At 44.7% G+C, this 18,224-nt stretch overlaps 1 protein-coding gene across 9 annotated transcripts in view; it reads left to right on the forward strand.

Annotated features, from left to right (window-relative positions):
- HIPK2 (homeodomain interacting protein kinase 2) overlaps positions 1 to 18,224 on the forward strand; it is a 201,101-nt gene that overhangs the window by 50,859 nt on the left and 132,018 nt on the right. For 7 of the 9 annotated variants that reach the window (XM_005296408.5, XM_065565575.1, XM_005296409.5 and 4 more), the window contains one exon: positions 11,534 to 12,629. In XM_005296408.5, coding sequence (XP_005296465.2) covers positions 11,534 to 12,629 — 1,096 coding nt within the window. Of the gene's footprint in view, positions 1 to 8,095; positions 8,258 to 11,533; positions 12,630 to 18,224 lie in introns of all 9 variants that reach the window. The other 2 variants (XM_042851603.2, XM_065565569.1) reach the window with 1 other exon arrangement.

The raw sequence follows: 18,224 nt of genomic DNA on the forward strand, positions 1-18,224 counted from the left end.
AAACAGCTCACAGAAGTGTGCTTGTCTTTAGCACTCAGATGCCCAACTCCCAATGGGGTCTAAACCCAAATAAATCCATTTTACCCTGCATAAAGCTTATGCAGGGCAAACTCATAAATTGTTCGCCCTCTATAACACTGATAGAGAGATATGCACAGTTGTTTGCTCCCCCAGGTATTAATACATACTGTGAGTAAATTACTAAATAAAAAGTGATTTTATTAAATACAGAAAGTAGGATTTAAGTGGTTCCAAGTGGTAACAGACAGAACAAAGTAAGTCACCAAGCAAAATAAAATGCGCAAATCTATGTCTAATCAAACTGAATACAGATACTCTCACCCTCAGAGATGCTTCAGTAAGTTATTTCTCAGGCTGGACACCTTCCAGGCCGGGGCACAATTCTTTCCCCTGGTACAGCTCTTGTTGCAGCTCAGGTGATAGCTAGGGGATTCTTCATGATGGCTCCTCTCTCCCTCTGTTCTCTTCCACCCCTTTATATATCTTTTGCACAAGGCGGGAACCCTTTGTCCCTCTGGGTTTCCACCCCCCCCCGCACTGGAAAAGCACCCAAGTTAAAGATGGATTCCAGGTCAGGTGACATGATCACATGTCACTGCAAGACTTCATTACCCACTTGCCAGCACACACATATACAGGAAGACTCAAAGGTAAAACACAGCCATCTGCAGACAATGGTCCTGGTTAATGGGAGTCATCAAGATTCCAAACCACTATTAATGGCCCACACTTTGCATAATTACACTAGGCCCTCAAAGTTATATTTTATATTTGTAGTTTCAGGTACAAGAATGATACATTTATACAAATAGGATGATCACACTCAGTAGATTATAATCTTTGTAATGATACCTTACAAGAGACCTTTTGCATGAAGCATATTCCAGTTACATTATATTCACTTCTTATTATGTTTTTATAAAACCATATAGACTGCACAACGTCACAGGCATATTTTAACCTGCATCCTCAGGTGTTACATTAATAATTAAATAACATGTGAAACAGAAACATAGCCCCATGATTTACTTAAGAAATATATAAGATCTGTTTCCATTGTGACAATTCAAATATGAAGCGGGGAAACCCGCAAGGAATTCTCAAAACACAATCCTTTGCTAAGTTATAGTTAAGTTTCCAAATATAAATATATTGATCTGCCCCTGGGATTCTGGGTTAAGTGCCTAGATCAAGAAGATGTCAAAAGAGCCTGGGGCTTAATACTTTGGATCTTGGGTACCTGGACCACATCAGGAGAATGAATACAAATAGTGATTTTCTAGTGTATATAGAGGGTAGATAGGATAGTTTGAGCTTTGTGGCTTATACTGTATTGTTTGTGAATTGTAATTAAATGATAGGATGTGACAATGTGGTCTCTTGACTCCAGTGGAAAGGTTTGATATAGTAGGGGCAGATCTTTGGCATGTGTATGGAAAGAAAAATGTGAAGCAGTGTAGATGGGACAAAGAAAGGGTGAACTGGAGGAGGGTCTGTGGTTGGGTGGCTCATAATTAGTAGTTACAGGTAAGTATTTAGCAGTAGTTACACCTAAAAGTGGATGTTCCATACATTAGTAAGTAGAGTGTGGGACAGTTTGGGGGTGTATATTGCTCATAGTGTAAATGCAGGAGAAGTCTGGTGTATGGGTGTAAGTATGTCACTGATATACAGGTGTCAGTCAAAGGTAGTAGGAAGGAGCAGGGTTACGGTTGTTTTTGGAATCATAACCGCATTTCCTGACTTTCCTAACTGCAGTATCTTAATGCGATTATTTTTGTTCTGGTACAGTATTTGTGTGTGTGTATGTGTGTGCGTGTGCGCAAGTTAGATGTATTCATGTCATCAGGGCCTGATGAAATTCATCCTAGGTACTCTGAAGCAATCTCAGATTCCGTAACGATTATCTGTGAGAACTCATGAAGAACAAGTGAGGTCCCCGAGGACTGGAGAAGGGCAAACATAGTACCTATCTTTAGAAAAGGGAACAAAGAGGACCTAGGGAATTATAGACCAATCAGCTTGACTTCAATACCTGGAAAGGTACTGGAACAATCTGTTACTAAACAATCAGTTTGTAAGCACTAGAGGAAAGCAGGATAATAAATAATAGTCAACATGGATTTATGAAGATTGACAAACTAACCTAATTTCCTTCTTTGACAGGGTTACTGGCCTAATGAATAGAGGGAAGCTGTAGATGTGATATAGCTTGATATCAGTAAGGCTTCTGACACAGTCCCACATGACATTCTCATAAGCAAACTTGGGAAATGTGGTCTAGATGAAATTACTGCGAGGTGGATGCAAATTACTATAAGTAGGGCCCTACCAAATTCACTGTTGTGAAAAGTGTGTCATCTGGGCTTTTGTGTACTTTTACCCTATACTATATAAATTTCACAGGGAAGATCAGCGTTTCTCAAACTGGCGGTCCCAACCCAAAAGCAGGTGGTGGGGGGATTGTAAGGTTATTGTAGGAGGGATGCAGATTTGCTTCTCTGCTTCTGCCTTCAGAGCTGGGTGGCTGGAGAGCTGCGGCTACTTGCTGGGCACCCAGCTCTGAAGGCAGCGCTTCCGGCAGCAGCAGCGCAGAAGTAAGGGTGGCAATACTGTGACCCCCCTTCAATAACCTTATGACCCTCACACATCCTCCTTTTGGGTCAGAGCCCATATAGTTACAACCCTGTGAAATTTCAGATTTAAATATCTGAAATCATGAAATTTATGATTTTTAAAATCCTATGACAGTAAAATTGACCAAAATGGACCGTGAATTTGGTAGGGCCCTAAATATAAGGTGGGCACGACTGGCTGAAAAACATACTCAAAGAGTAGTTAGCAATGCTTCAGTGCCAAACTGGGAGGCTGTATTTAGTGGGGTCCTGCCGGGGTCTGTCCTGGGTCCAGAACTATTCAATGTTTTCATTAATGATTTGATAATGGAGTGTAGAGTGTGCTTATAAAATTTTCAGAGGACACCAGACTGTGAGGGGTTGCGAGAACTTTGGAGGACAGGATTAGAATTCAAACGATCTTGACAGATTGGAGAGTTGTTCTGAAATCAATAAGATGAAAGTCAATAAAGACAAGTGCAAAGTACAACACTTCGCAAGGAAAAATCAAATGCAACTACAAAATGGGTAATAATTGGCTAAGCAGTAGGACTGCTGAAAAGGATCTGGGGTTTACAGTGGATCACAAATTGAATATGAGTCAACAATTCAATGCAGTTGCCAAAGAGGCTAATATTATTCTGGGGTGTATTAACAGGAGTGTCGTAGGGAAGACATGGGGGGTAATTGTACTGCTCTACTCGGCACTGGAAAGATGTGTGGACAAATTAGAGAGAGTTCAGAGGAGAGCAACAAAAATGATAAAAGGTTTAGAAAACCTGACCTATGAGGAAAGGTTAAAAAACCTGGGCATATTTAGTTTTGAGAAGAGAAGACTGTGGGGGAACCTGATAACAGTCTTCAAATATGTGAAGGGTTGTCATAAAGAGGATGTTGATCAATTGTTTTCCATGTCCACTAAAGGTAGGACAAGAAGTAAAGGGCTTAATTTGCAGCAAGGGAGATTTAGGTTAGATAGTAGGAAAAACTTTATCGCTATCAGGGTAGTTCAGCTCTGGAACTGGCTTCCCAGGGAGTTTTTGGAATCCAGGTCATTGTAGGTTTTTAAGAACAGGTAGGACAAATGCCCTGTCAGGGATGGTCTAGGTTTACTTGGTCCTGCCTCAGTGCAGGGGGCTGGACAGTATGACCTCTAGAGGTCCCTTCCAGCCCTACATCTCTATGATTCCATGAGTCTATATAGCTATTGCTGGGTCTGTAAAGTCTGGATCAGACACACAATCTTAAAACTGTGCAACAGCTCATCTGGGAATATAACTGTGATGGTGCAACTCTTATAGGCTCTTCTAAAAACTATCTAAACACTAAGAAAACTACCAATACTGTTGCTAACTATTATTAATGACACAGGAAAGTATGATCTAAAAAACCAAATGAAGGATGTGGACGTGGAGTGGGGGTCCTGACACCCTCAGCTAGCCAGGGAAAAGGAGCCGAGGCAGCTGAGAACCACACTGCCCTTTGTGTTTGGCTCCAAACATTCATTGCTTCAGGGCAGGGTGCTCATGTGGTCTCATGATGCATAGGTGCTTTTCAAAGCTTAGCAGCACCAGGAGACATGTCTCACAAATTAGACCATTCAGACGCTGGCCACCTTAAAGAAGAACACAACAGATTCTCCATACCCTGCAGTTCCTTCCTTCTCTGCCTTCTTAACTGAGGCACAGAAAGGAGTATTTTAGCTCCTGCGTCCCCTGGGAAACTGGAAGATATTTATTTTTAAGTGTGGCTTGGGTGCATCAGTTATATGCTATACACAAGCCATGCACTTTCTACAGTTTCAGAGTGGCCCACCTTAATTGATTAGTCTCATTAGAGTTGGTATGGCAACACCCATTTTTTCATGTTCTCTGTATATATATATCTTCCTACTGTCTTTTCCATTTCATGCACCCGATGAAGTGGGTTTTAGCCCACGAAAGCTTATGCCCAAATAAATTTGTTAGTCTCTAAGGTGCCACAAGTACTCCTCCTTCTTTTTACTTTCAACAGTATTATTCAAACAGTCACTGTTGTTCTCTTCGTAGTTAGCAGCCTCTTGTTTCAGTGAGTCAACAGCTCTGCAGGTATTGCAGAAGGTCTTATTGCCTGGTTAATACAGGGCAGGGTCTTACTCTCTTGCCACCTCTAAGGTCCTGGTTATACCATAAGCAGTCAGTGCAACAAATAGAGAGGAAAAACAGCAATGTCTTTCAAATCATTCCTTGTTTAGCTACCAGCTGTAGTTCTTGCAATTTGGGGAGAGGTTTGGGGAGGAGGAGCTGTGATCTTTCCCATGTTTGCTTCTTTGGAACCTATTGGATTTGATATGAACTATTTAGAGGCAGGTCTATGATTTGTGTACGCATGAAGGAAAATGCTGTCTGAATTAAAAATTACTATTTAGTGAAGGCTGGGTAAGAAGGGTGTTTGAGCCTCAAATCTTTCAACGAAAGCCCTTTAATTAGTTTTAGAATTGTCCCCTCAGTGCACTCTACATACGTTAAGTCCTGTTAATGCTAGGGGGAGTTACACAACTCATATCAAGGACAGAGCAGTCCCCATTAAATCCAGTTACTATCTATTGTGTGAGAGCCTTAAATGACTACACTAAAACTCATTATTAAAGGAAAGAACTATCAGATTTATTTAATACATCCTATCTGACCCCATTTCTGCATAGGACTAACTAAAACTCTCACAGTCGTGACCCAATATGCACAAGGTCTTATGTAAAACCAGATATTGATTTTCCAGGGGTTGTTTTTATATTCCAGAGTCCTGGCTACCTCTTGACCATCTAAATGGAGTGACAGGGAGTTACCCTGCCATCTATGCTTGGAAAAAGGTCATGTTTAGGTCAGGCTTAGTTTGTATGTGTTAGGTAAGCCCAACCTAAAGGTGATCACTTTTCCTAGTCAAGACAAAGCCTCTGAGAACACAGGTGGAGCTCCTGAGGCTAACCTCAAGGTAGCCAGAAAGCCCTGTAAACATGGCTGCCAATTCTGTGCTGTGAGAGAAAAAGGCTGCTTCTTAACTCTTCCCTTTCCTGTTCCTGACTGGAAAGTGTGAGAAAGGATGCAGCTGGGGACCAGCCTAAGTCTCTTTCAGCAATGAGAGGTGGCACCATAACGGCAGGATCCTTGTGTGAAATGAATTTAGAGGGGAGCCACAAAGGCAGTTCTAGTGGTGCAGCTACTCCCAGGAAGTCTTTGCAGGTCTTTGGGCTACAGTTTGAGAACTCATGTTCCCTGTTTCCACAGTTTTTAGCCTTTCAGTCTCTTGAAGACCCATGGAATGATGACATTCCTCCAGCAGAGAAAGGCTGGGTGGAATGTTCAGAGCACATCAATGTCATCACATAGCAGCATAGATTTGTTGCTTACTTTACATCCTTGTCGACCTAAGGAACTAATATGAGATTAGAACTGTGAATCATAATCAGGTCTCTAACATGGAACTGGAGAGCGATAACCAAAGGGCCTGCCCCTATTCATGTTTTGTATTTTTAATATTATAATTGAGCACAGATCTTAAGGAAAAACCCACCATCATCCCCACAGTTTTTTAGCATCCTCCAAACATTTTGGGTTTGTGTTTTTCTCAAATTAGACATGCAGACAACATTACAATAAAGATTACTCTCTTTCCCACCCCTTGGCTGTCAGTCAGACAATAATTTCTTGTCACAAATTACATTGAGCAGCTAGCCAAGCCATTCTCCTATGTCATGTACCCCCAAAATATCAGCTGTGAAAAAATCATCTCAGCAAAGGGAGGGAGATGTAATATTTCTTTTAAAAGAAAAACTATTCTAGTGCAGTGGTTCTCAATCAGGGGTCTGCATACCGCTGGGGGTACGCAGAGGTCTTCCAGCGGGTACAGCAACTCTGATATTTGCCTAGTTTTACAACAAGCTACATAAAAGCACTAGCGAAGTCAGTAGAAACTAAAATTTCATACAATGGCTTGTTCATACTGCTCTATATACTATACACTGAAATGTAAGTACAGTATTTGTATTCCAATTGATTTATTTAATAATTATATGGTAAAACCTGAGAAAGTAAACAATTTGTCAGTAATAGTGTGCTGTGACACTTTTGTATTTTTATGTCTGATTTTGCAAGCAAGTAGTTATTAAGTAAGGTGAAACTTGGGAGTATGCAAGACAAATCAGACTCCTGAAAGGGGTACAGTAGTCTCTCAAGCCACTGTTCTAGTGAATGTTGTGCCTCATGGAGAGTGAAAGGTCCTGGACTGACAATGCTAGAGTTCAGAGCCCTCTATTTAGCCAGAAGTCAAGTACAGTGCAGGCAGCCACTGTTCTTTGTCCACAACCTTTATCTGAGGGACATGTTCTTGTGGTGACACGGTAGTTCAGTTTCTATGCTCATTCTGTGTTTGTTCTCTCTGTAGAGACTACGAAGAAGGGTGTCTGGTGCAGAGGGATTTTTTAAATGTGGCTCTGTCTCCAGGGAAACGGGACTGAAACCACCAACTTATTTCACTAAGGGGCATATACAGTGATTTGACATCAGCAATTTTTCAGTCACCGCTAATCCTGGTTGGTATCAGGACAGATCCTCAGAGGATGTAAACTGGCATATGCCAATTTACACCAACTGGGGATCTGGCCCTTAATGATGGCTATTAATTACAGTAGCACCTAGATCAGGGTTTCTGAACCCATGGGTCACGACCCATAATTGGCTCACCAGAATTTGTCAAAGGGTTGCATGGGAGTCCTGGGGGTGGGGTGTTGGGTCCTGCCCTGGGGGAGGGGAGGCCCACGGGCTTTATAGAACACACCCCACACTACTCCTGCAGTGGCGGCTCCTGCAGCTCTGGTCTCATGGGGCTGGTTGGGCTCAGCTCCCTGCTTCAGGCGTTGCAACCTGGTGCATGGGGTCACTGCTGCTCAGGTTTGGTCCAGCTGTCCCTCCATCATGGTGAGGGAGGGTGGAGGTCCAAATTGGAGAGTGGCTCTGTGACCCCATGTGGCAGGGCAGGTGACAGCACCACTCACATAAATTTGGCCTGGTGACCTCCGATCCACCAGGCCAAACCTGAGTGGCGCTGTGACCCCAGAGGTTGCAACGTTTGGAACCGGGAGCTGAGCCCAGCCTGCTCTGCAGGGATAGGAGATGCAGGAGATGCCACTCTGGTACACCTGGTGTACTTATTTAGCACTTAGTACATCAATGTGTATATTATTTATCGTGGGTAAGATATATTTAGTAAGCAAAATGTTTTTTTGCACTAAAGCTATTCACTGGGTTACGAGAGGCCATCAAGGTTTACAAATGGTTCCTGAGCCCAAAAAGGTTGAGAACCACTAACCTAGATAATTACAGCTGATGCGTTTTGTTTCGCTGGCTTTAATTTTGGGGTGACTAGATCATTTAAAGTTATTTTTAGGGATATCTCTTATGGCTCTCTCCCCTTTTTTGTGTCAGGTTTTTTAACCTTAGGGATGGTGAGCAAGCAGACTGGAGTGAAAGCCATAAAGCTATAAATTACACCTCTACTAGATCCACAATATGTTACCAATTACCTCTGCTTTATTATTCATGTCCCGGGGGAAAACATGCATCCAACCACCCTACTACCCCAGAAAGGTCAGTACTAGAATGAACACTGTGACTCTTTTTAATTAGTGGAAAAACAAACATTGCCTCTGCCTCACATATGATATTGGTGTCCAGGATGACAAGTTGAGTAATTCTGCTGCATTCTCTGAGCTCATTCTGTACCACATGCTAAGTCATTCATAGCAACATTGTCACCCTGTGGAAAGTAGGGAGGAAAGCAGGCGCTGTGGGAGAAGGGTTGAAAGAGCCCAGGAGGCTGAGTAAGAGGGACCTTGGAGGTTATTTTTGTTATACAAGTGTCAGCAAACAGTGTAGAAAATCACATCAAAGCTAGAGGTCACATCGGTAGACGAGAGCCATCTGTACTGCTTCATCGCTAGAGGTTACAGGAGCTTTACACAGCAGGTTTTGGTGTTGGGGTGGGTGTTCCCCTTGTCCCGATTACATGTTTCTTTGACTTTGCTCTATCTTTAAAAGCTGCTTGGGGCAGCAGGGCTGAATATAGGGATTCTGGAGCAAAGTAGAGTGCTCAGCACGCTGGCAGGGGTGAAAGTAATTTAAAAGTCTTACCAGTACAGGGGCCTGGCTCTGGGCCCTGGAAGGGGTGGGGCCTCGGGTGGAAGTGGCGGGGCTATGGGTTAGCCTCCCCCAGCCAGCCCTTCAGCGCTGCCCAGCTTGCGCCGCCCGGGGCTCTGGCGGTGATTTAAAGGGCCTGGGGCTCTGGCTGTGGCAGCGGCGGCCACCAGGCCCTTTTAAATCATCGGGCCCCGGGGCAGCTGCCCCTTTTGCTCCCCCTCTCGGTGGCCCTGGGGGGGCAAAAGGGGCCACGACGTTAAAGCGTTGCCATGGCAGCGCTTTAATGTCAGCTGTGTACTGGCCCGTACCGGCGACCACTTCTTACCGGTACACCGTACTGGCCTACTTTCACCTCTGCGTGCTGGTCATTTACATGCAATTACACCGAGTGCACTTTCAGCTCACCTCAGCTATTTCATAAGAGGTTCCTGGTTTCTGGCTCCTGGGAATTAACTGAAAGATTTGTGTATGTGTTTGCTTAACTGAGTTCTTTTCTCTGTGCTAATCAGCTTTGAAACTAGGAAGTAACTATATATGTAGCTACATATATATATGACTATATATACACAAACATAAAAAGATTTTAGAACATAGCAGCACACCCGGGAATGGGCTAGAAGAGAGCTGGTTTCTCTCAGCAATTATGAGGAAAAAAAGCTGAGCATTGTGCACTCTCAATTCCCCTCACCTGGGAGGATGCTTCAGGTCATCTGTGTATGTGTTGATTTTGTTATATTTTTGTTAGTGAAACATTCACCCTTCAAATATTTTCCTTTTAAATTGAAAACAAGTCAAAGTATGTTTGCTCTTAAAAATTCAGTGATGATGGAAGATCAGTATATTGGTTTTTTCCCCTCCCTTGTCATTCTTGGGGTTTATGACAAAACAAAGATTTGCAACACTTAGGGTGACCAGACAGCAAATGTGTAAAATCGGGACGGGGGTGGGAGGTAATAGGAGCCTATACAAGAAAAAGACCCAAAAATCGGGACTGTCCCTATAAAATCGGGACATCTGGTCACCCTAGCAACACTTGATGAGAAGGGGTTGAGGAGGGGTATGGCTTTCTGCTTTAACTCACTCATAGTGTCAAGTATCAGAGGGGTAGCCGTGTTAGTCTGAATCTGTAAAAAGCAACAGAGGGTCCTGTGGCACCTTTGAGACTAACAGAAGTACTGGGAGCATAAGCTTTCGTGGGTAAGAACCTCACTTCTTCAGATGCAAGTCACTCATAGTGTCGGCTTCTTAAATACAAATCCACACTCAGCTTTGTGCAATTCACTAATTCTTCTTGCCAGCCCTATAGTCTCCACACTGGGAGGAGAAACCTGGGAGAAGTTCTGTACTTAGTCTTCCACCTTCTATGGGCTCTGAGGGGTTCCCACATTTGTGCCTTTCTAACCACAAGGTTTAGTTTGTTTGTTTTTTGGTACCTGGGTAATTAGTTCTGTTATGTTGTTTTTATAAATATCTACAGATTATTAACATTTTTAGATTCAAAGAAAAAGATTGCAGGAAAATAGATTTATGTCTTTTTAAAAATTTTGCATTAATTTAGAGCTAGATTCTGCTGCTCTCTTACTCATGCCAAATGTTACCTTATTCCAAGAACAGTCCTTTTAACTTTCAGCAGGATCTACTTTCCAGCTATGGTACTACTCATTGTGAATGTGAATGGAAAAAATGCGGCCCATTGTGATTTATGAAACCAAGGGAACTGATAGCAGGAGCTAAGGCTAATCTTTGCATAATATCTGTTTTCACTATCCATAAATGCTGACAAGCATTATGCAAGATTCTCACATACAGTTCTGGCAAGGGACTTCAATTATAACTTGAAACATCACCAGCTATTCCAGTCCTGGGTCCACAAACTTCTCTGTCAGCACACCTCAATTCTGACTTTCAACACCTCTTCCTATTCCCATCCTGGACTTCTACTAAGCAGAAAACATGAACTGTACAGTGGTTTTATGTATACAGAAAGAGGACTTGAGTGAGGACCCTTCCTCCCCCCAAACGATGTCATGTATGACATATATCAGGGGTTGAACTTTGGTCTGCAGAAGTAAAAGACTATTTCAGTACCCCACTACACCATCTCTCCATCAATGCCAAGGCCTTGTCTACACTACAGGGGGAGATTGATCTAAGTTACGCAACTTCAGCAACGTGAATAACGTAGCTGAAGTCAACATACTTAGATCTGCTTACCGCAGGGTCCACACTACGCTATGTCTCCTGTCGACTCCCCTTTTGCTTCTCGTTCAGGTGGAGTACAGGAGTCGATGGGAGAGCAATCTGCTGTCGATTTAGTGGGTCTTCACTAGACCCGCTAAATCGACTGCCGATGCATCGATCATTGCATGTCGATCCCTTGGTAAGTGTAGACAAGCCCTAAGTTGTTGCTGGAGATAATGGGACCAGAAGGATGTTTAGTTGCAAAAGGTAAACCTAATCCTTAGGTTATTGTTATTAAAAAAGGAGAGAGGGAGACTAATAGTCGCTATTAGTATATATGATTCAGTTAGTACTGACCCTTTGTTTTACTGTACTGCACTTTATTTGCAATGGATACGTCTCTCGGTTTGTAAGAGCCTGATCATTTTCTAGCTGTTGCTGAAGTTTCCCTCCCCATCATCCCATTTTCCCTTATTGCAACTGAAATGAATAAAAAGCTAGGGAAAGAATCTTGACACTGTTGTTTCTTTAAATGTTATGTTGCAGGTATGGCCTCGCATGTGCAAGTTTTCTCCCCTCACACCCTTCAGTCAAGTGCCTTCTGTAGTGTGAAGAAACTGAAAGTGGAACCGAGTTCTAACTGGGATATGACTGGGTACGGCACACATAGCAAAGTCTACAGCCAGACCAAGAACGTGCAGTCGTCTCAAGCAGCAGCAGCAGCAGTCAACGCCTCCCTCCAGATTCCCAACCCGAGTATCCCTTACGAACAGACCATCATCTTTCCAGCAAGCACGGGGCACATCGTGGTGACATCTGCCAGCAGCACTTCCGGTGTCGTTGCAGTGTCTGGGCAAGCATTGGGCGGACCTCACAACCTGATGCGTCGAAGCACTGTGAGCCTTCTGGACACCTACCAAAAATGTGGACTTAAGCGCAAGAGTGAGGAAATTGAGAACACAAGCAGTGTGCAGATAATTGAAGAGCATCCACCAATGATTCAGAACAATGCCAGTGGGGCCACGGTAGCCACTGCCACCACATCCACTGCCACATCCAAAAACAGTGGCTCCAACAGTGAAGGGGATTACCAGCTGGTACAACATGAAGTGCTGTGTTCAATGACCAACACGTATGAAGTATTAGAATTTCTTGGCCGGGGAACCTTTGGGCAAGTGGTCAAATGCTGGAAACGTGGCACTAACGAGATTGTAGCTATCAAGATCCTTAAGAACCATCCTTCCTATGCCCGACAAGGTCAGATTGAAGTGAGCATCCTGGCCCGGTTGAGTACGGAAAGTGCCGATGACTACAACTTTGTCCGAGCCTATGAGTGCTTCCAGCACAAAAATCACACTTGCTTGGTCTTTGAAATGTTGGAGCAGAACCTCTATGATTTTCTAAAGCAAAACAAATTCAGCCCTTTGCCCCTTAAGTACATCCGGCCAATCCTCCAGCAGGTAGCAACAGCCTTAATGAAACTGAAAAGCTTGGGACTGATTCATGCAGATCTCAAGCCAGAGAACATCATGTTGGTAGACCCATCCCGACAACCATACAGGGTCAAGGTCATAGACTTTGGTTCAGCTAGCCACGTGTCTAAGGCTGTGTGTTCAACCTACCTTCAATCCAGATATTACAGGTAAGAGAGTTGTGTCAAATAATGCCAAGGAAGATGTTTTTTCTGGAAGGTTCTATAAAAACCTCTATGGTCAGCTGTTTTTTCTTGCCATCTTTTGTGTATGTACCGAATGCTGAATTGTGATGGCTGGACTCTCATGATGAGCTGTAGGTTCATTGTCAAAATGAAAGAAAAGTAATTTAACATCTCGGGGTGATGTGGATTAAAAACCATTGTTAATTTGCAAATAACCTTCAAAAATTGACTGATTAAAAAAGGAGTTTGTCAGTTAAAACTGACGAGATAATTTAGAAAAGCCCCTCCCCCCCTCCCACCGCCAATACTCCTGTGTCTGATTCCACAGTGCGAGCCAGATCCTCAGAGTTGCTGAGTTGGTGCATTTCCCTGCAAAGTCAATGCAAGCTACAGCGGTTTGGTTTTAGAACGTTTTTTTTTACCCCAAACAATGAATTAGCATTTTAAATATAAATAACCAGATTTACAGTCTTCTTTGTACGGCTGAAATGATGTACGGTAACTCCTCACTTACCGTCCTCCCACTTAACATTGTTTCGAAGTTACGTCGCTGCTTCATTAGGGAACATAGTCTTTCAAGTTGTGCAATGCTCCCTTATAACGTCGTTTGGCTGACTTTACAAGGGAGCATTGCACAAGTTCCTCTTCTCCGCCTCCTCCCCCTCCCTTCCTCCCTCCCTCCCAGCGCTTCTCCCGCCTGTTTGGCGGTGCTTAGGATTTTCTGGGAGGGAGGGAGAGAGGGAGTGAGCGAGCGGAGAAGCTGCCCCCCACCCGGCAGGCAGGGCCAACTGGAACGCAGGGGCTTTAGGGGCTGCAGGGCCCTGGGCTAAGGGGTCCCCGGGGCCCTGGCCTGCAGCTCTAAAGCCCCTTTTGGAATGTGGCCCTGCAAGCACTGGGCCGGAGGACTCAGGAGGAGCAGGGGCAGCTGAGCAGCCAGAGAGAAGCGGCGTTTCCCCTTCAAAGCTGGCCAGAGAGAAGCGGCGCTTTCCTCTTCAAAGCCGGCCGGAGAGAAGCGGCGCTTTCCTCTTCAAAGCCGGCCGGAGAGAAGCAGCGCTAAAGCCCCTGCATTCTGGGTGGCTCTGCCTGCCGGGTGGGGAGGGGGCAGCTCCCAGAATCACGGCTCCCAGAATTGCGGCCATGGGGGTGGTGCCGCACTGCGCAGAGCCACTTGCACACCCCCTGCACCAAACAGGAGCTGCCCCAGATAAGTGCTCTGCATCTCCTGCCTACCCCAGCCCTGAGCCTCCTCCCGCACCCCCACCCTGAGCACCCCCCTGCACCCTAACTCCCTCCCAGACCCCGCACCTCCAGTCCTGAGCCCCAGGGGTAAGCCAGGGGCACCTCCCCACCACTGTACAGTACTTTATGTAATGCCTTTTGTCTGCCCCAAAAATATTTCCTTGGAACCTAACCCCCTGCATTTACATTAAATCTTATGGGAAAATTAGATTCGTTTAACATTGTTTCGCTTAAAGTTGCATTTTTCAGGAATATAACTACAACGTTAAGTGAGGAGTTACTGTACTTTATAAAAATGATGTGCAACCATATAAAGAAGTTGTCCAAATCCAACAGTTGCCTTGAAATAGTAGTTTTCCAGGCTGTGGGCCCCATGCAAACCCCATTGGAGTCCACAGTCAGAGTCTCATTGACTGTAGTAGGCTGTGGATCAGGCCATACTGGAACACATTTTAGTATATAACTTTGTTTTAATGGTAATTTATTTTCAGTGTTTGAAATTTACTCAGTGTGACAGTCTGTACTCTTATGTTCACCCCTTTTACAAGACTATGATGAATTTTGTACAGAGTATGCCTTGTGAGGTATCATTTGAAAACTCATAATTTGCTGATCATTATTGTCCTGATAAAATATTTGTGGCAACATTGTATGTAAAGTTATAAAATTCTACTATATAACATTACTGAGATGTTCCAATTTTAGAAAAGCAGGCACAAACCAGTTCCTCAAAGACAAAAGGCAAACTGATGCCTCAGTCAGGTGTTGACAAAATCAAATGGACTATCACGAGGTTAAGAGGAAAAGAAACTGCTGGAAGTTCTCGTCCCCACAGACTTTCTCTCTCTTGAACCGCAGGCTGGAGAATTGAGGGGACACAGCAGTTCATCTGTCCAGATTGTACCCTGGATAATGTCACAGTCAGTAAGAAGGATGAATGAGTATTGTCTATATTTCTGGGTGGGGTTGAGACTGGCATCCTGGCTAAGGTTTATTGATCTCCATTAATTGTTCTTTTTACCCTTTAACCACAGGCAGGTGCTGTCTTAGGGTGAAATTCAGAATTGTGCAGAGGGCACACACAAGGCATATGCAACATTTAAGTTCTACTTAAGTCTGTAATATAGGGCTTTCGTAGTACCTAATCCTTGTGCATAGAGAGGGAAGAGGGTTAGGGCACTAGCCTCGCACTTGGGAGACCTGGATTCAATTCCCTATTCCAGAACAGACTGCCTGTTTGCCCTTTAGCCTTTTTGTCCCTAAGTTCACCATCTGTAAAAATATAGGATAATAGTATTTCCCTACCTGACAAGGGGGTTAGGAGGATAAAGATTGCTAAAGATTATGAAGTGCTGTGAGATATACTGATGAAAAGTGCTACATAAGAGTTAGGTATTATTTGTGCAGCCCCATTGGGGTGAATTTCATCATTGGAGTAAGTCTTAACTCAAGGAAGCAAACCTCCCTGTGCAAATATTCTCTCTCAAGAACCTTCCTATTGTCCCAGCCGCTTAGACCCAGAGCATTCCAAGGCTTTACAACTGTGGTACCTCTGTTATATACAGAGAGAGAATTAGCTTACAGATGACAACTTCACTTAGACATTTTCGGGAATTGTCTCCGTTGTCATAAGTCTCTGAAACAGCAGTGAACAGTGGTATGGTGACTTCTTGAAATGATGATGACTTCCGTGAAATGATAACTTGATGACTGATTTGATCAAAATGCCTGGCTCATGGGTTAGATGCAATAGCTGTTTCTTATGTAAAAGCAGATTAGTTGCTCCACTTCTAAAGAGGATGTTCATCTTTTCCAACAGGGGGGCTTTTCAAACCCCTTCTCCCCCAAATAACGCAGCTTTCAGACATTACAGGCAAAGCCCAGCAGAGCTGGGAGGTGGGGAAGAGTTAATTTTCACAGTAACAGGAATTTTGACAGCTGTAGCACTGCAGCAGCTGATTTTTATCTGTTTGTCCTTTCCTCTGAAGGAGGCCAAAAAAAAGAGAAAAAAAGCCAGTTTATACCTCAGAAGAGGCTTACTGAATGAAATATTCCACCTGATGACAGTCCCATCTTCCAGGGGAGACATGTTTCTGCTATAAATATGCAAAAGCTTTTAGGGTTGCAATTACCTTGCTGGGTGGAAGAAGAAAAAATATAATGATAATACGGGCATTTTGTTGTTGAGTTATCTGCATTGGAGGCCCAGGTCCCGAGCTGAAAGACAGAAGGGACAGCTGTAATGAAATGTGAGATAGAAAACAGAAATGAAAGCAAAAAACGGTTAGTTCTCAGTGACAGTCACAAAGTGTTTTTGTGACAGTCTCAGGGGAAGAAAAAGCTTAATAACATTCTCTTATTATGCTTTGAAATTTGATTCCTGCCCAGACTGAAGCTGCAACTTGTTAGATAATAATTCCTACTCAACTAATTCCTCTCCAGCTTTCCATTCCTGATGTGAGGGGGAAAGGACAGTAGTTCTTCAAAAAAAAAGTAGTTGGGATGAATTACATCGGCAGGGGGCTGCTGATGAAGCTAAATTCAAATAATGGGCAAAATTCATATTCTTCTTCCTTATTTTCTTATGGGGGTGGGGAATAGCAGAAAATAAAGGCCTGCTCCAAAGAGAGGCATTTTCATGCTGGGGTAAACATCTTGAATAATAAATCCATTTAATTTATGCTTGATTTTCTTGCGAGGGCTATAAAGAAGTGATGGTATGACAAGCCAGGTGCTTGGCTGGCTGGTTCTTGCTCACATGCTCAGGGCCTAACTGTTCACTATAGGAAAGGAATTCTCCCCCAGGACAGATTGGCAGTGACCTCAGGGGTTTTCCGCCTTCCTCTGCAGCATGTGGGTGTGGGTCTCTTGCCAAGATTTTCTGGGTATCTCTCACTTAATCATTTCCCTGCCATTGTGAGGGCCTTGAACATTGGTGCATCTTGGTCCCCCCTATTCTCTGCTAGGGTTGCCAGGTGTCCGATTTTCGACTGGAATGCCTGGTCAAAAAGGAACCCTGGCGGCTCTGGTCGGCATTGCCGACCGGGCCGTTAAAAATCCAGTTGGTGGCACAGTGGGGGCCCGGGGCTAAGGCAGGCTCCCTGCCTGCCCTAGCTCCACACGGTTCCCCGAAGCGGCTGCCTGTGAGCGCGAGGGCAGCGCACGGAGCCTCCCTGGCTGCCCATGCGCCTAAGGGCCGCAGGGACCTGGTGGCCACTTCCTGGGAGCTTGGTAAGCACTCTCAACCTGCAGTCCCCTCCCGCACCCAAACTTCCTCCTGAATCACACATGCCCATACACACCCCAAGCCCCTACCCCAGCTCTGAGCCCTCTCCTGCACTCCAAACCCCGCATCCCTGGCCCCACACCAGAGCCGGCACCCCCAGCAGGAGCTCTCACCCCCTCCTGCACCCCAACCCTCTGCCCCATCCCTGTGAAAGTGAGGGTGGGAGGGGAGATGGAGCGAGCAGGGGGAGGGGCCTCGGAGAAGGGGTGAGGCAGGGGCAGGGCAGGAGGTGGGAAAGGAGTGTTCGGTTTTGTGCGATTAGAAAGTTGGCAACCCTATTCTCTGCCTGCAGCACATATTAATCTAGTCTCCTGTGGGCTGTGATACTTTGGTCTCATTTTGGTTGTTGGGTTTAGTGAGCGGGTGCTGGGTGGTGTGGTGGCCTGATATACAGGAGGTCACACTAGATGATCTGGTGGTGCCTTCTGGCCTTAAACTCTATGAATTAAGAATTGGGAAATGTAAGTTGTGTCAAGAAAACAGAAAAACCCATTAGACTAAGAATAGTCTTTCCAGGGAAGTGACAGAAGTCCCCTTGCCTGAAACATTTAAAACCAGACTAGACAAAGCACTAGAGAATAGACTGCAGAGGGCACTCCTGAAGTGGCAGGAAGGACTCAATGACCTAGTAGGTATAATCGGGCCCTAAAGACAGTATAAGCAGTCCAGGGACGAACACCCCAGTGTGAGAGTGATCATCTGATGGTGTAGAGCTGACACAGGGGTTCTTACATCATTCTCTCTCCCTGTTGCAGGTGTAGCCGTGGAAAAGGGGCATGGCTGGAGGAGAGCAGGTGCGGCCAGGAAGCCCCTGGGCTACTCTGATACTCAGCTGTTTTTTTGGCCCCTTCAGGCTACTGTAGCACAGCACAGGGGAACTGAACTCTGTAGACCTGCACCAGGATCAGGGAGATGAAAAGACGAGCTTTTTAAAACCAGTTTAGCACATCCCAGAGTCTGGCCCTTACTGGCCCGATCTTCAGCAACAATAGCTCTGACTGAAGTCAGTGGTTGCTGCCTGATGCTCATGACCTTTGAAAATCAGGCCATATGGC

Source organism: Chrysemys picta, chromosome 1 (assembly GCF_011386835.1).
Source record: "Chrysemys picta bellii isolate R12L10 chromosome 1, ASM1138683v2, whole genome shotgun sequence".
NCBI lineage: Eukaryota > Metazoa > Chordata > Testudines > Emydidae > Chrysemys > Chrysemys picta.